This window comes from Symphalangus syndactylus, chromosome 15, assembly GCF_028878055.3.
Source record: "Symphalangus syndactylus isolate Jambi chromosome 15, NHGRI_mSymSyn1-v2.1_pri, whole genome shotgun sequence".
Taxonomy (NCBI): Eukaryota; Metazoa; Chordata; class Mammalia; order Primates; family Hylobatidae; genus Symphalangus; species Symphalangus syndactylus.
Window position 1 is genome coordinate 93248141 of NC_072437.2, and position 18163 is coordinate 93266303.

Below are 18163 nucleotides of genomic sequence, written 5' to 3' on the forward strand. Positions count from 1 at the left end.
ATGACAACAACTTAAATGTTCATCTGTAAGGAAATCGTTAAATAAATGATTTTAAATTTTTTCCCACTAGAATTAAGTTTCCCAAGAATAGGGATTTTTAACGGTGACGATTACTGCTGTTTTCCCAGCACTTAGAACATAGTAAATATTCAAAAGAAATGACTGAATAGATAAAATTATATCTTTATTTACATAATGCAATAGATATTTTAAAAATTGATGTGATTATGTGTAATGACCTGGGGAAATGTCTATGATATATTATTAAATAATAAAAGCAAGTCACAAAGTAAAGTGTGACTTCATTTTTGTTGTTGTTTTTTAAAGGACAGAAAAGAAAGAACAAGATTTTAAACATAATACGTATTTGTGTAAGCACAGAAAAATTCTCGAAATGATATCCAACAGTTAACATTGTTAACAGAGGGATGGAATTGAAAGGATGGAGGAGAAGTTACTTTTTTCTTTTCACATTTCTGCGTTGTTTAACCTTCTTGGAAGGAATTGTTTGTGCAAGCCCTTAGCTCAAACCAAACTAGACTTTGCCATGGGAAAGTCAGTAGGCTCGAATTCGCACACACATCAGGGAACAGTGACCTTGATACTGTTACGTATTCTTTGTACAATATTGGTTTGTTGCCTTTTTTAAAGTATCTGTTGAACACTGGTAAATTTTGCTCCCCGCCTCTCGGTAGTCGCTCGGCCTGTTCTTTCCAGCAGGTATTTCTCCTGCAGAACCGGCTGGCTGGCCCCCGCCCTTATCTCTGGACTGCTTGGGAACCAGCGCGGCTTCTGTGTGGCAGCTACTGTGTGCACGCTCGACCTTTGCCACCCTCCGCGCTGATGGGAACTGGAGGAGGATGTGGTTTAGACACAATGCGGCCCAAACGTCCTCGTTTCCTGAATATACCCCAAAGTACAAGTCCCATCTCCAGTTTTGAAAGAATTCCCCGAGAGACGGGGCTTGAGTGGAGTGGGTGGAAGTGAGAGGGGAAGATGAGGTGTTGGAGAAGCCCGGAGCATGGGGCCTCTATTAATATTAACTTTTATTAAGAGTTGGCCTTTCTTTCCCCGGGGCTTCACAAAGCAGGAAGTCAAGGGCAGTGGAACAGGGAAGGGAACTGGCAGGAAGAGAAGACCTTGAGTAAATTATTTAGCTGTGACACGAGATTAAGAGTGATCCCACCCTCCTCCCTGCCCCACACACCCTAAAGTGAGCCCAGGTTGGGGAGCAGCGCTCCAGCCGCCACTAATCATGGAAGCCCAGAGGCGAAATCAGCTTCCCGGGGACCCAGAAAATTGCTGGAGTCTGGCGAGGGGCAAATCAGGAAGTGTCTTTGTCGGAGATGAGATGGAACCCGGCTTTGGGGCGCAACCGGGCTCCGGGGGAGACCGCGTTTGTCCAGGTGGCAGGCCGCGCCTTCTGATGGCTGTGAAGAGAAGGAGCGGGGGTTTTAAGAGGCACAGCGCCGCCGGGAGAGTGGAAAGGAGTAGATTCGCTCGCGCCTGCTATGCGAGGCGACTCCCCGCGAGACCCATCCGCAGCCCCGCGCCCTCGGCCAGGAGGCCCGGAAAGCCACCGAGGCGGCCGAAAGGGGCCGCGGGGCACCCCTCAGCCCCTCCTGCGGCGACTCCGGCTGCCCCTGCTCAGCCTCCCGCTCCCCGCCCCGAGTCCCAGCTCTCAGATTGGCCGCAGGGCTAGGGACAGAGGCCGCGGGGTCCCGGCCGTTCCGCCCGCTCAGCCGGAGCAGCAGCGCCGCCTGCCGGGGGCCTCGCGCAAGCGAGACAGGCCAGACGCCGGAGGCCGCGGGCGGTGGCAGCTTTAAGAGGCCGAACACACCAGCGCTCCCGTTCCGCCTTTTGAAAATCAAATCCCTTGGGCCTGGTGCCACCATCGCCAGCCCAGGTCGTCCAGCTACAACAGGTCGAAGGCCAGTGCTCCGGGCCTTCTTCACCGAGTGGCTTCGGCGCTTGCGGCCTAGGCTCCCCGCACCTCCGCGCCGTAGTTGCGCGCGCCTTTTGAAAAGCATGGCGTCCTCAAGTATAAGGACAAAAACAACCGCGGACGTCACACCATTCCAAAGAAGAAAAAGAAAGTGCCCGGAATCTCAGGGCGCGACTTCCGGGGCGACGGGCGGCGGCAGAGAGGCGCTCACAGGGCTTCCTACCCGGCAGGAGGCCGCGGCGCCAGGACGTCACCTGCCCTCACCGCGCGCCCCCCCTCGGGAGACGCCCCGAATCTTTCCAGGGAATCCCGGGCAGCGGCGGAGACCCAGCAAGGACCGGCAGCCGGCCGAGACCGGCCGCCTTGGGCGAGAGCAGCGGGACACCAGCCCCCGGGCGCCCGCTGGGAGCGCGGGGAAGCTCTGGGCTCAGGGAAGCTGCGCTCCCAGTGGCTTTGAGGGAGGGTCAGGGAGCCCGGGCCCCGCGGCTGCCGGGAGTGAAGGCGACTGGTCCGCCCCGGCCGCAGGGGAAGGGGCGCGTTGCCGCCGCCTGAGCTCTATCTGCTCTAATGGCTGGGATAGATCCGCGGAGATACTTGAATACCAGGCCGAACGCTTCCCCAAGGCGTGTTGTAGACAACGGGCCCATTTGAGCATGAACAAAGAACAAATTTCATCCATTTTTCTGTCTAAAACATTCAAAGACTCAAATCTAGACAATAGTTTCCCTGAGATAGAAGTGTTGGGGGGTGGGTGGGAATAAACTAAAAGTTGGGGTGAGGAGCTTGTTTCTTGTCTATTTTGTCTGACTATAGATTTGCAAAAGGAGCACCCTGCTTTACTCAGTAATACCAAGCCCTCCTAGAAACTTACCCACTCAACAGCTTCACATGGCATGATCATTTGATGAATCGCTTTTTAGTTTCCCATTCCGGACAAATATCCACCCAAAAGAACCAATCATAACACTGGATGTATTAATACATGTCAAGACTCTCACTTCTCTGTAGAAATGAGAAATAAATGTCGATTGTTGGTTTTCTGTAGACTTGTGATCACGCCCAAGAGCTGTCATTTTCCAGTTACCAGAATCTGGGTCATTGTCTAATGTGCCATGTATATAACAATATATCACTAACAGCGATCTAAAAGCGTAAAGATGTTTATGTAAAATTCATAGATTTGATGAAAATAATAAGAATGAATGAAAATAAATACAAGAATCTGGATTTCTAAAATATGCATTATTTTTAATAAAGTGGTCCAAGGGAAAAATAATGTTTTAATTTTTTATGTGCAGATTCCAAACAAGCATTCTTTCTTTTTGTTCTTCCTGCACTCTCCTACATTTCTATATTGTTACTAGACAGTGATCTCTGGTTCTGACTTATTTATGTCTTTTTTCTATTTGTTTCTGGCAATGCACCTAATAAGAAATACACATAGCAATATTCTTGCTGTTGTTATTCACAACCACTGAGAAAAAAAAGGCAGCAACAAGTAGGAATAAAAGAAGTCTCAGCCACAGAATGGCAAGAAACTTTATATGTTTTTTAGGGCCACACTTTGCACCTCGTTTTAGAGACAGGTTACTACTTATCAGCTTACTGACCTTGGGAAGACCCCAACCTCTGAGCTACCACTTCCTCATCTGTAACCTGGGGATCCAGTGAAGTAATGTAAGACAATGTAGCATTGTACGCTTATGACTAGACCCCAGTCACGACATGAGCTGCTTCTGTCTAGAAAATAGAGGGCTGGCAGGGCGCGTTGGCACACGCCTGTAATCTCAGCACTTTGGGAGGCCGAGGCGGGCGGATCACGAGGTCAGGAGTTCAAGACCAGCTTGGCCGACATGGTGAAACCCTGTCTCTACTAAAAATACAAAATTAGCTGTGTGTGGTGGTGCGTGCCTGTAATCCCAGCTACTCAGGAGGCTGAGCCAGGAGAATTGCTTGAACCTAGGAGGCGGAGATTGCAGTGAGTCAAGATCGCATCACTGCGCTCCAGCCTGGAGCCAGAGCGAGACTCCATCTAAAAAAAAATAAAAGAAAAAAAGAAACAAAAGAAAAATGAAAGAAAAGAAAAGAGAGGGCCAGGTGAAGTGAAGACTGAAAACAGAATCTAGTTCTGTTAAATTTTGCTGTAGCTGTTGTTTTTTAAATATTAGCTACACAGAGTGAAAGAACAATACCCTAAGTGTATTTCGTGAGTAGGAAACAGAGCCTGCCCTGGTCATTTTTAACAACTCCTAATCTGTGGTTTAGGTATATAATCCTTGTTCTTGATTCTACTAATTATCAATAAGTTAAAATTATTTAAGTGCCACATAACAAGCCATCATAAGTTTGTATTACAATGACTTTAGCGCTGCATTGTTTTTCCTTGTTTGCTTCCCTGAGGTTGGAGAGGAACTTATCAACTACCACTTGCATAAAACCTATTATCATCATACTACAGATACTAAGTTTGAGATAGCAGACTGTAATCCTGAAAGTTCTGAGATAACACATGAGCAATTAGGAAAAAATTCCTTTTTAGTTTTGAAGTTTAAACTCCAATATGAAAGTGCATAAACTGCCTGGGGTTTTTACTTACCAATAAAATATTGGACACATAAACCCAGTACATAATATAAATATTATTTTTAAGTAAATGGGCATGTGAAGGGATGGTTTGGTAATCATTTCATCTCAGGGAAGTCTTTTTCATGGATCAAAACTGGTTGTGTTGTGGTTTATGGATTAGATCTCTAGCACAGAATCACCAGGATCCTGCTTTACTGGTCATTTAACTTTGGGGCTCTGGCAACCTTGTTGATATTATCTATATGTGCTGTAGTTAATGACAAATTCCAATTGGGAAAAGCTGTTGTTAAAACAAATGTAATGTTTGGGCACTAGAGATGCAGGAGCCAAAAGGTCACCTAAATGCTGCCCCCACCTTCTCTGGACTGATTCCTCCAGGAAGAATGTCAAGGTAAATGTTGATATAATCTCTGGAACTCACAGAGTCTACTTTCTTTATTTGGAATTTGAGAGGTTTTTTTTTTTCTAAATCTAATGTCATAACCTTCTAGAAAGTCATGATATTTTTTATATATGTCTATATGTGTGTAAATATGTATAAAATATGTCTACCTTTATTTATATATGTATTCCTCTGATTTGTAGCTAAATATAAAATATCTCCATCTTTATTTATATATATGTATTCCTCTGATTTGTAGCTAAAGAAAGAAGACAGCAGGTGAGGCCGGGTGTGGTGGCTCACACCTGTAATCCCAGCACTTTGGGAGGCCGAGGCTGGTGGATCACGAGGTCAGGAGATCGAGACTATCCTGGCTAACACGGTGAAACCTCGTCTCCACTAAAAAATACAAAAAATTAGCTGGGCATGGTGGCGGGTGCCTGTAGTCCCAGCTACTCAGGAGGTTGAGGCAGGAGGATGGCGTGAAACCGGGAGGCAGAGCTTGCAGTCAGCCAGGATCGCCACTGCACTCTAGCCCAGGCGACAGAGCGAGGCTCTGTCTCAAAAAAAAAAAAGAAGACAGCAGGTGATTCTTTTGGCCCAGTGTCACACAGCTAGCCCCACAGCCATCTCTAAAACCTGCTTGGTTTGTTAAAATCATAGTGCACCCACTCCAAGAAGAGCAGGAAGCAAAAGGAAAAAGGCAAAGGAAAATTGACTGAATGTAGGAGTCGTGGGGTTGAAAATTTGTGCAGTCTAAGTGTGATTAAGAAGATAAGTTAAATGTTTATCTTAAATATTTACAAATTGATCTACATTACTCAGATATGAATGTTTTTGTTATACTCTAAAACAAAACCAATTTAATGCAAGATCTGCTGCTGTAATTTTACTGTAAGGGAGAATTCTGGAGATGAGAGTAAAACACTTTTCTTAAAACAACATCTAAGGGTGAATCAGCCTTAGAGAATTTAAACCTCAGCAGCCTGAGGTACAGATTTAACGTATTAAATCTGCACTCTTGGGGTGGCTCCTGAAGAGTACAGAATTAATATTGAGGTGTTGAAGTAGAAATTATCTCAAAATAAAGAAACTTCTAATGCCATCTAGTTAGAGTATCTGCCTGTCTGCTCCTTTTGGGTTAAGAGCGTGCTGATGGCCAGGCGCAGTGGCTCACACCTGTAATCCCAGCACTTTGGGAGGCTGAGGTGGGCGGATCACCTGAGGTCAGAAGTTCAACACCAGCGTGGGTTAACATGGTGAAACCCCGTCTCTACTAAATATACACACACACAAAATTAGCCGGGCTTGGTGGCGGTCGCCTGTAATCCCAGCTACTCGGAAGGCTGAGGCAGGAGAATTGCCTGAACCTGGGAGGGGGAGGTTGCAGTGAGCCGAGATCCAGCCATTGCACTCCAGCCTGGGCAACAAGAGCGAAACTTCGTCTCAAAAAAAAAAAAAAAAGAGTGCGCTGATGGATTATTAGAAGGTTCTCAACTACATCCTCAACTAATCTTTATTCTCCTAAGTACAGCTAGAAACTAGATGTTCTAGTTGGGAACATGTCTTCTAGTAAATGAAAGGGCAAGTGAGCTATACAGATCAGCAACTTGTCGCCACATCTGAAATGCTACTTAGTGCCTTGCCACTCAAGATTTTATGCAGATGCTTAGGAAGTGGTAATCAAGGAACAACAGACTTCAGGCAATTTTGACAAAGTAAGCAAAGCTGAATGCATTAGAAAAAAAATTCTGGGAAAGGGTTATTCTATCATAATTTGAGAAATTATCTTGCTCAAGGTGCAAAGAGTAGCCCTAAAAATATATATAACTTTTCAACCAAAAATTAGCTGGGCATGGTGGCATGCACCTGCTGCTGAGGCAGGAGACTCTCTTGAACCCAGGAGGCGAGGTCACAATGAGCTGAGATCATGCCACTGCACTCCAGCTTGGGCGACTGGGTGAAACTCCATCTCAGAAAAAAAATAAAAAATAAAAAAAAACTTTTCTTGCCATTCTGTAGCTGAGACTTCTTTCATTTCTGCTTGTTGCCTTTTTTTTTTTCCTGAGTGGTTGTGAGTAACAACAGCAAGAATATTGCTATGTGTATATTTAGATTGTTATTTAATATTTTCTTCACTGACGTAGGCATCTTTCTGGATATTATTAGAAAGAAGCGAAACACATTGCAATGAAATATTTGTTGCTTTCATTGGCAGTCCATCGTGTTAACTTTATTGGATGAATATGATAAAGCCACGAATTGTTCACGGCGGGGCGTGGGGGAGAAGACTCAGGCTGTTCATTCTCCATAAATACTTTTTTGTTTGTTTGTTTTTGAGGCGGAGTCTCTCTCTGTCGCCCAGGCTGGAGTGCAGTGGCTGGATCTCGGCTCACTGCAACCTCCGCCTCCCAGGTTCAAGTGATTCTCCTGCCTCAGCCTCCCGATAGCTGGGATTACAGGAGCGCACCATGACGCCCGGCTAATTTTTGTATTTTTAGCAGAGACGGGGTTTCGCCATGTTGGCTAGGCTGGTTTCGAACTCCTGACCTCCAGTGATTCGCCCGCCTGTGCCTCTCAAAGTGCTGGGATTACAGGCGTGAGCCACCGCGCCTGGCCTTGTTTTTCTTAAACATTCAACAAATCCAAGAATCTTCTCTGCCTGAGTTAGTTTTAGCTTAGTTTCAACAGGCCCACGGCCAATGTAGAAAAATCTTGCAGCGCCCCCGTTTGGGCTCAGCCGGAGTCGGGAGAGGCGCTTGCACCTCCCAATTGGGTGAAAACTGGAACCTTTCCGGGTCCACGAGCCCAAGCCCCATCTCTTCCCAGAGCGCGCGCGCCCTCTGGCGCCTGAACCGACGACTGGACGCGGTGGAGGCGTGGGATTCGGAGGCCCGGACCCCCAGCTCTGCGCTGGAGGCGCCAGGAGCCGCGAGGTCATCTGGTCTCAAATAACCTTAGGCGCCCCTGTGCAGGCCTCCCTACACTCCTCAAGCTGTGCTCCCCACTCATGCCACATCCCTTGTTCCGTAGGTATTGCTTCGGGGGTGACACAATTGGCGTTAGAAGCGCGGTGGCCTCACTTGCCGGAGAGGGTCCTGGTTTTGCGCCTTCTTCCGTGGCCCGGGAGGCTGGCCAGGCGCTCGCAGCAGCGAGCCGGGTGCTTGCATCTCAGAGAGCAGCCGAGCTCCTTTCCTTAGCCCCGTACCCGCGTGCAAGGGGACCGAGCCCCGGGAAGGGGAAGAACTTGTAATCGCTTGCAGCGGGACAATGTCGACTTTTGAACCTCTAACCACTAAGCAAACAACCCATGTGCTCTTGCTCCACTGTCCAAACAGGGTTTATTGACAGGCGTTTCACGGCAACGCATAGCAACCGCAGCGGCTAGGGGGCGGGCCTGTGGGCGCGGCCGGGGCGCGGGGAGACCTGCGGGGCACTGGCGCTCAGACCGGCCCTGACCCTGGACCCCTCGCCCAGCGGACCCGGACACGGTTTCCTCCTCTGCCCGGCACCCCCCGCCCCCACGCCCCGCACTCCTCCCTCTGGCTTCGAGGCCAGGCACCCGCGGGCCGGGCCACCGGAGCCCCTTTCCCAATCCTGGTGCTGTGTACGCCACCCGGAAGGGCCGCGGAATTGGAGAGGTGCTGCAGAGGGTCTATACCTCTTGCTGTTTCCCAGCTCTGCTCATCTTCCCCAACTGCCCTTAAGGCGCCTCCGTGGGCGCGCTGATTAGGCTCTCGGATGTTGGTGGGAAGATCGAAACGAAGGGCTAAGCGCCCTCGCCCAGGTCCTGCCGGGAAAGCTCAGCTCCGCGGCCTCCAGGATCAAAAATCTCAAAGGCTGCAGCCCGGTCCCCAGTGGATCAGCCAGATAACAAGAAACTGTCACTAAAAGGATCATTTTATACTGGGTCTTGAAATCTTGTTTGTGGGGGTGATTGGGCGGGAAGGGGGGCGCGGTCGGGGATAAGGAAACTGCGAAGACAGAGAAGAGAGTGGAGGCAGAAAGGGCTCACGGAAATGCCCAGTGATTTACAGAAGACTAAATTCATGGAAATGCTGTCTTGGGAAACTAGGGGGATTTTTTAAAACAATTTAATGCTCACGTTTAACTAGCTGAGTTGTGGGGTGTCCTTAGGAGGGAGTCACTGCAGAAGGGAACTGCCTGCTGTTTGCAAAAAGCCGCCATGTGGATTTGTTGAGATGCTATGAGGGGGCCCTCTCACCCCCACCCCCCATAATATCTGGCTGCTGGGAAGCACCTGGCCATTCAAATGTGCATTTTGCCCAAAGGCACCCCCAGGAGAGCCACGCATTCCAAGGCTGGGCTCAGGCTTGGGGGCAGGGAAGGTCTCAGAACCTGCTCTTTCAGGCTTCTGATGCTCTGGGGAAAATTAGGCTGTCCAGATAATCTCCACTCCCTCTCTGAATTTTCCAAATCAGCTTGCAAGCAGAGAAGATATTTCATTTCTTTAAAAAATAAAAAATAGTTGCAGATAAAATGTGAAGATAAATACAGAATCTGAAATCTGGAAAGCTCATTTATCTCTTTTTCTTTTTAGAAAAAATTCAACTGTGTTCAAATACTCCCCACTTCCCTTCACCATTTCACTTCTGCCCCCATGGATCCAGAAGGCTTTAAAAACTCTGGCTTGGATGTTACACAGACCAACAACCCAAACAGCAGCAACAACAACACAAACTCCCCCCACCCCCTTCTTCATCAGCCCCAAGATTGTGAAAATGACAGGAAGTCCAGGTTGGCTCTGGCATTTATAGCACTGACATACATTCAGCCCAGAGAAGCTCTGGTGACAGGCTCTCTAAACAAGTCCCTGTTCGGGCCCCCTGGTCAGGCCTGGAGTCCAATAACCACCTCCTTATACCACACCCTGTGCATACACCAGCCAAGCCTTTCCTGGTCTGGGAAGGGAAGAGAAAAAAGACGCAAGCCACCTGGGGGTTCTGCAGTCTTTGGTCAGTCCAGCTTTCTATCTTAGCTGCCTTTGGCTTCCGCAGTGTAAACCTTGCCTGCCCGGAGGCAGGAGGCCCAGCTGGACCTCCGAGGGCCATGAGCAGGCAGCAGCCATCTTGGCTTCAAGCTTGCCTTTCCCCTGAGTCCCTCTCTCCCCTCAGCTCTAGCCAGAGGTGCAGCCTGCAGATCGATCTAGGAAAAGAAGAGCTGGGGAGGAGGCTGAAGGCCTGGTTGGTGTGGTCAGTCCAGGCAGTGCTTCTGCCAGTCCGGAATGAAGCCCAGGGGTGGCTTTCTGTCTCCTCAGTGGCAGAAAAAGCCCGATGGGAAAAAGTAAAAATCTGGGAGAGTATATTTCTTGAGGCCCCAAATCCCACTTGTCTTACTCCCGGCTCCCATTTTTCCTCTGGGAGCCAGGTTTGTAGGTCTACGGCTGTGGGTGGGAGGGGAGGGGTCTCTCCTGAGGAGTCTAGCAGAGTCCACGCTCCTCATGGCTCAGCCTGGAATTGCTCTGCCGCCGCAGACCCCTGTGGGTCACTGGGTGACGGTGGGGTTTAGCACCCCCCCAGTTGGCCCCAGAACCCCAGGGACAGAGCCAGGCACTGAGGCTTGCAGGGAAGACACCGGACTCAAGGGCTCCGGGACACTTCTCAGAGGACCTGGCTGAGGCTGGGGAGGCTGTGGTGGCGGTGGAGGCGGCTGTGGTGGCTGCTGCTGCTGTTGCTGCTGCAACTTCTTCTTGTTGATTTTCCTCTCCTTTGCTCTGCGGTTCTGAAACCAGATTTTAACCTAGAAATGGAAAGGTGGAGAAAAGCACATGGTGGTGAAGATGTGAGGGAAAAGAGGAGCAGTACCCAGCAGTATCATCAACATCCTCCGCTCCAGCTACAGAACTCCAAGTCTTTCTAGAAGCGTTCCTTGGGCATCCCCATAACAGCCCAACCCTGTATCCATTCTCAGGCCCAATTCAGCCTCATGGGGAAGAGTCTTCCTCCTTCCTTGCTCCCTGGGTTTCTTTTCAAAGCAACTTTTATCTACATATTTACTGGAAAAGTTTAAAGTCTCAGAACCAAGGAAAACGGAAACTGCAAGGCCCTTTCTACACAGCAAAGGGAGGCCAGTGCTGGGTGGTGTACTTCAAATGGCAACCTTTGGCCTCTCAAGGCTAAACTAAAATGTAATTTTCCTCACCTTAGAGCTGAAAATGAGATTTAATTGTGTGACTTCCTGGCTGTGAAGTTGGCCTGTTTTTCTAGACTATACATATAAAATGTTCATGAACCAAGTCTTGTCCCTCTAGTTTTTATGAGAGACTGAGTACTTTATTTAGTTTATTTTCTTAGGTACAGTGCTAGAAACAAAGAGAATAGGTCTTTAATATGTCTTTATAGATCCAAATGGAATTCTGGATTAAACTAATGCCCTTGGCTGTTTTTCACACTTCCTATATCCCTCAAAACAGAGAGAGAGAAAAAATCAACAACATCAAAAAAGAGGATTAAGGTAGAAGGAGGCTTTTAAAAAAAGTATTCCAGGGCCAGGCACAGTGGCTCACACCTGTAATCTCAGCACTTTGGGAGGCCGAGGCAGGTGGATCACCTGAGGCCAGGAGTTTGAGACCAGCCTGACTAACATGGAGAAACCCCATTTCTACTAAAAATACAAAATTAGCCAGGCGTGGTGGCACATGCCTGTAGTCCCAGCTACTTGGGAGGCTGAGGCAGGAGAATCGCTTGAACCCGGGAGGCAGAGGTTGCAGTGAGCTGAGACCACGCCATGGCACTTCAGCCTGGGCAACAAGAGTGAAACTGCGTCTCGGCTGGAAGGGGGTGTACTCCAGCCAGGCATGGTGGTTCATGGTTCACACCTGTAATCTCAGCACTTTGGGAGTCCAAGACAGGAGGATCACTTGGAGTTTGAGACTAACCTGGGTAAGACGGTGAGATCATCTCTGCAAAAAATTTAAACATTAGCCAGTCATGGTGGCTCGAGCCTGTAGTCCAGGCTACTCAGGTGACTGAGGCAGGAGGCTCCCTTCAGCTCAGGAAGTCAGGGCTGCAGTGAGCTATGATTGCACCACTATACTCCAGCCCGGGCCACAAAGCAAGACCCCATCTCTATTACAAAAAAAAAAAAAAAAAAAAAGGACTCCAAAGAAAAATGCTTGCATCCTCCTGCTTCAGTCTCTCCACAGATTTAGATGGCCCCTGCAGCCAGATTTTCTAACTCTCATGGTCCTCTCCCAGGCAGTGGCCCGCCGGGAGGGAGCTAGGCGGTCCCCACCTGCCTCTCAGAGAGCCCCAGCGTGGCGGCTAGCTCGGCTTTCCTCCGGATGGTGATGTAGCGACTGTAGTGAAACTCCTTCTCCAGCTCCAGCCGCTGGTGGTCCGTGTACACCACTCGATATTTGTCTTTCGTCCTGGTTTTCACTGTGGAGGAAGGAGAAGTGAGGGCTGAGAACTGCAAGGCAGCCCATCAGTCATGGGTAATGACAAACCTCCCTAACCCAGGGACATTTCTCTTCCTCCACCACCCTGGGGGGCCCGGGTTTGGCTGGTTCCTGCCAAGTCTGACAGGACCCCCCAGAGGGTCCTGTGGGGGGAGGGTGTGGGGCTAGTGGAGGCAACTAAACTAACCTTGGTATTAAGTGGTTTTTAAAAATTAAGAAAAGTGAAAACCTCATTCACACAGAAGATAGCAGAATGTAACCACCCTTTCGGTAAACCAAATACAGTATTGGCATATATTTGACACCAAGGGAAAGGGGGCAGGGTGAAGTGGCCGGGATCCTGGAAACATCCAGATTTCCAGGCCTACCAGAGATGGAAGCCCACCCCGAAAACAGCTGTCATTGTGGGCACATGTTGTAGGGGGGTGTGGGGGTTACTACTTTGCTTTACTACAAATGGAAAGCGGGACACAGGAGCTGACAAGTCGCCAGAATCATCCCCCAGATACACCAGGTCCATCAGGTGGAATTCTGAGCTGGGCTCTGGCCCAGAGAATAGGCAGAAAATCCCTCCTGCTGGGGACACTTTATGCCTGCCCAAACCAGGTTTGGCGTTTGGTACTTTTTCTTTTTTGATCCTCCATTTATTCCTGCTGCAAATCCGGCCAGAGTTATCCTGACCAGTGATCTATGCTCATTGGATTGAGTCAACATATTAAATCCTAGATTGATTGTTTTACTGAAGGGCCTTGACAAATAGTGTCCACAATGTTGGAGCAGGCCTGAGCCTGGCGTCTCCACCAGGTCTGTCTTGGCTCAGCCCTTGGCAGAGCCCTGGCCAGAAGCTATTCTCTCTGGCTCCGTCCCACTTTTGGGTCTTCTTGCAGCTGAACAGGTTCAATCGCCCAGTGCCCAATCCCACAGAAAGATCTGAAGGGCCTGGGAGTTGCCTGGAGGTGTTTAATGCCCCGCAGGCTGACTTTGTTCAGGTAAAACTCTTTGCAAACCACAACAAAAGCATCCTGGGAAGATACAGTCCTGATCAGAGGGAGCTCCCCCGAGCCGCTGAAAGGGGAACACAGCCGCAAACAATGCAGGACAAGGCGATCTTATCAAAGAAAAGCCCTTTCAATGCCTTAATAACAACCACATTCTGTTTGAATTACCACTACTGAGCAAATGGCGGCCCCGGCTTTCATCCCCCTCCCCGCCAGGCGCATTAACATAAACACGACCCTGCAGGCGCATTTGAATGGGGCTGCGGCCCCGACCCCGCGCATGCTATGAAAGTAAAGGGAACTAAGGCGACTTTCTCCGCAGTGGACGCTCGGACACGCGTGACCGCCTCAAACCCACTCCAGGCTGCCGTTGGTACTCGCCCCTTTTTACAGATGAGGAAATGGAGAATCAGACCGGGTCACGCAGAATCAGGCGGGATTGGCACCTGAGCCTGGCTGGAGCCGCAGAGGACACCTCCGGAGCTGGGGCGCAGGGCAGTTCCCTCAGCCGAACACCCCAGGAGGGAGACTCGCCTGGAAGTACCTCGGAGCGACGGTTGCTCGGGTGCTGCCCCTTCAGTGTCCCGGACGGGCCGGGCAAAGCGATGACCAGACCCTGAGCGCTCTTCGGCCCGCACCGCAAGGGCCTTGAAGGCGCCCCACACCCCCTGGGAACCTAGGAGCGGGGCTGTGGAGGGGAGGGATGAGAGGGACTTGTCAGAATTCATTATTGACTGCGAAAGTCACCACCCTCTTTCCGGGCCCTAAAAGAGACAATGGCAGGGCTGGGAAGGTGTATATCAAAGCAAGCCGGGCCGCGTTTCCCCCACAACCCTTGACAGATGACGCTCCGCAGAGGAGCCCGGCTCTGGCCCGCGGGCTGCGGCCACCCCACATTAACATCACAAGGGCACCCGGCGCCGACTGCGGCCTTGCCACCTCGGCGCAGGACTTCACAGCGGCCTCTCATCTGCTGACCCCGCGGCCTGGGCTCTGGCGGCTTCCCTCCCGCCCCCTTCCCGGCCCTCACCCCGCGGCCACTCTCCCGGGACACGCACAAGTCTTCCTTAGGGCGTGCGCCACCCCCGCCAACCGCGCCCCAGACAGGCGCTGTAGAAAGTGGGTCTTTGGGAGCCAGGATCTGGGAGCCCCTGCCAGGAGAAAGGCGCTTCCTCTTGGAGAAGGGACCAAGCCAAAGCTCTGAGGCCCACCCGAGGCTTATCTGTGGCCTTCTCCCCGGACGGCCGCATTCCCACCAGGACTCTCCCTAGCATGTGCACAGTGACGCAGAAACCGATGCCCAAAGACAGCCCCCAAAGGTTGCTTTGATTTATACAGTTGTAATTGGCTATAAACTTCTGCAAAGTGCCCATAACCAGCGTGCCTGCCCAACTGGGGCAGCAAGGAGCGAAGCAAGAAAAGCGGAAGCGCTGAGGGCTGGGGAAAGACTTGAAATAAAGGGGGCACTCAACTAGGACTCTCCCCACCGCATTTCCTTGCCACCTCTAGGAACCCTCGAACACCAGAAGGGGCAGACCCGGAGTCAATGAGCCCCACAGTCCGGCAAACCTAGGATCTTTTTCAGTTGCGCACACACACATTCACAGACATCCCTGACACCCTTGAAAGGAAGCTTTGGGAGAAATGACCCCTACCTTGAGCGGCGGCTTGAATTCCCACCAGGGTTTCCTCCCCGTCTCCCTGCTCTCTCCGCAGACGCCTGCCCCTCGGCTTCTTGCCCCTAGCCTTCCAGCTTTTGCTTGAAATGACCCCTTCACAGGTCAGAGGTTCAGAGACGGGGCGCGCCCCCGTCGCCTTAGCAGCTGGGGCTAGCACCTTCTTCCCAGCGACAGCAGCTCTCCCTGGTCTGTCTGCTCGCTGTACCTTGAACTGGCCTGAATGGCCAAACCCGGTCCCACGCACAGCCTAGCCATCCCCCGACCCCCCCAGGTCACTTCTCTTCTTAGATGGCTCAGATGGGGAAAGAGAGAGAGGAGAGAAATGGCCTAGACCTAGCCCAAGAAGGTTCGAGCCTCCCTCTCTCCTCGGCGGCCAGGAGCCACGCAAGGAATGCACGCCGCAGCAAGTGGGAGAGGACGCGATTCTGCCCGTGTCCAGCAGTGCTCACGCCGACATTCCCCGGAGCTTCCCAAAGGTGTCCCGGGGTTGCGAATGAGGAGCTCTTGGAAAGAGGACGCCTGAACACGGTGTTGAGACTCAGAATATTCACTCCCAGGCTCAGTAGGTCCGAAGCCCCGAGGGTCCAGAGGCCCCCGAATTTGTCCCCAGGCGGTGCCCCTCCTGGCGCCGAGCTCCCAGACAGCCCGGGACGCCCCTGTGCGCACTGGACGCGCGACGCGCAGCAGCCACTGGCTCGACCCGCGCCGTCCCAAGCACCCTCCGGCGGGGCGCAGCCTCCGCTTACCTTGGCTGCCGAGGGACTGCTGCGCCGGCTTCCGCATCCACTCGCACAGGTTCCGCCGCTGGCCGCCGGGGGACAGCTGCTCGGCGGCAGCGGTGGCGGCGGGCCCAGGAGGCCCGGGGTTGAGCGTTTGCAGCAGCCCAGAAGCGCAGGAAGGCGCGGCGGCCGGGTGGTGCGGGTGGTGATGCGGATGGTGGTGCGGCTGGTAGTCTGCGGGGCTGCTGTAGCCCATGGCTGCGGCGGGGGAGCCCCCGTTGAGGCCGTGAGCCACGGCGTTGGCGGCGGCTGCGGCGCCTCCGGGCGCGTAGCCATTCCAGTCCTCCCGGAGTGGGGCGCCATACGCTGCCGGCCAGGATGGCCCCGGGGACTGCGCGCTGTCCAAGTTCGCTGCCGCTGCAGCCGCGGCCGCCACGTGGTAACCGCCGTAGTCCGGGTACTGCGGGGGGCTGACGAAGTTCTGCGGCGCCAGATTGAGGCCGCCAGAGTGGCGCACGGAGCTAGGGTACATGCTCACGTCCTTGTCCAGGAGGTAGCTCACGTACATGGTGGCGAGGGTCCGGGAGCAGACCTCACCATGCTGCCTGGGGACGGACGCTGGAGGCTGCCGGGGGGCACGAAGGGAAAGGGGCGAGGGGACTCGAGGAGCGGCGGGTGGCTGCGCCCCAGCCCGCGGTGCTCCGCTGGCTCCTCGCGGCGCTTCTGCCTCCGAGGCGGTCCCTCCCTCTGGCCTGCCTCCTCCCTCCCTCCCTCCCTTTCTTCCTTCTTTCCTCCCACCTCCTTCCCACTAGGCTGCAGAGGCGGGGAAGACCCGCCACAGGCTGGCGTGCGGAGCTCCAGGCCTGCGGCCTTCCGTGATTAACGAGTGTTTACAAGACTCTTAGTAATGACACAGACACCAATGGTTGGAGACGTCGAGGCGCAGAGCGCACTCTACGCACAACCCCCCGAAACATAATTTGCATTTTAAAAGATAAAGGGGGGGGGAGGCTCGTGAGAGGGCAGCGACCTGAACACAGCTAAATATTCAAACCTTTATTGTTAAGAGCTTCCTCCTTCCAACCTGGTGCACTTTAACCTCCAATCACAGGTTCAAAGAATGAAATCAAGAGACTTACAAAAGAGAGGGGAAGAGAAAAGGCTATCTTGGTGGGAATCTGGGCTTGGAGACAGGGGCAGTGGTTGTTTATGCATTTGCAGGGAAGGGGGCGGTCAAGAAACTCCTTCTGTCCCAAAGAGAAAAGAAAAGAGAACCATTGCTTTGATGAGAACGTTTCTGACCAACCTGGTAGGTGACAAGCAGAGAGCCCTAAGAGATGGGCCATTCCTTCCCGCCCTGTACTCCTGGCCCGGACGGCTGCAGCCCCAAACAACTGTCACCTCCAATCAGTTATTTTCTTGCCCAAGGAAATTACTCGCCCTCCGCACAAGATAAATTATGATCCTAGATTCAGGCTGCATCTCTGACTTCATCTTACGTTTGAAATTTGAGTTAAACGTTTACATTCAAGAATCAGAAGTATTAAACTACAAAAGTAATAGGCATGTGGTAGAAGTTAGGCTAGTGGTTATTGGCGTGCATAACTGGAGGCGAGCTAGGGGATCGTTGGTAACGCAGTTTCTTAGGCTGCTGGTTACATAGAATATCAGCTTGTGAAAATTCATTGAGCTACACTTGTATGTTTGTTATACTTAAATATAAGGAAAAGAGAATTTCTGCTAATGCTTACCTAGGTATTTATGTGTCTTACATCATACCTATATCTTTAAAACTCTCTGTCCTTTACAAAGTGAAACGTTCTCCGAAGAAATTTATTTTTCATTTCCAGGAGATGACAAGGCAACTCAGGGCCGTTATTAACGACTGCTAATGAAAAGCTCTGAGTTGAGAAAGGATCTCTCTTGGTTTGGGAAGCGCTGCGGCCAAAGGGCCTAGGGCTGGAAGTGGCCGCCTTGGGGACCGGAGCCGCGCAGCCCGGGATCGGGAGCTGCCCCGACAGGAGCGCGGAGGCGGCGAGATTCGGCCCCCGCGCGCGCCCAGCTCCATTTCAGCAACCGCGTGGAGTGGGCCTGCGGCCGCCGTTCACCTCCTATACCAGACTTTGACAGCGCTGCCAGATTCGGGAATAAGGATCACTGCGGCGAGGCCCGGCGGGCTGGGTAGCCTGACTCGGTGGCTTTGAGCGCTCTCAGAACCGGCGGGCGCTCGCGGCACTCCTGGAGACCTGCACTTGTCTGTTCTCATTGTCAAGCGTTTCGCTCGGATATTTGTCACCATCGCCTTCATCCTGTCATTTCTGCGGTGCTCTCCAGTGTCCTTTATCTCCCTTGAGCCTCACATCCCCCTAGGATCTAGAACAAAACCTAGGAGGTGTTTTTATCCTCCCCATCTTACAGGTGACAACCAGCAAGT

The 18163-nt window shown here is 51.7% G+C and overlaps 1 protein-coding gene across 2 annotated transcripts; it reads right to left on the reverse strand.

Moving 5' to 3' along the window:
• Nucleotides 1–9440: 9440 nt before the first annotated feature.
• On the reverse strand, nt 9441–16610 carry CDX2 (caudal type homeobox 2). 2 transcript variants are annotated; one of them, XM_055244384.2, is made up of 3 exons: nt 15757–16610; nt 12172–12313; nt 9441–10673 (listed from the first exon to the last, which is right to left on the reverse strand). In XM_055244384.2, the coding sequence occupies exons 1-3, from the start codon at nt 16295–16297 to the stop codon at nt 10535–10537; spliced, it is 822 nt and encodes a 273-aa protein (XP_055100359.1). In that variant the 5' UTR covers nt 16298–16610; the 3' UTR covers nt 9441–10534. The 2 variants fall into 2 exon arrangements, with proteins under 2 accessions (XP_055100359.1, XP_055100358.1); XM_055244383.2 differs by having other exon boundaries at nt 12168–12313.
• Nucleotides 16611–18163: the final 1553 nt, after the last annotated feature.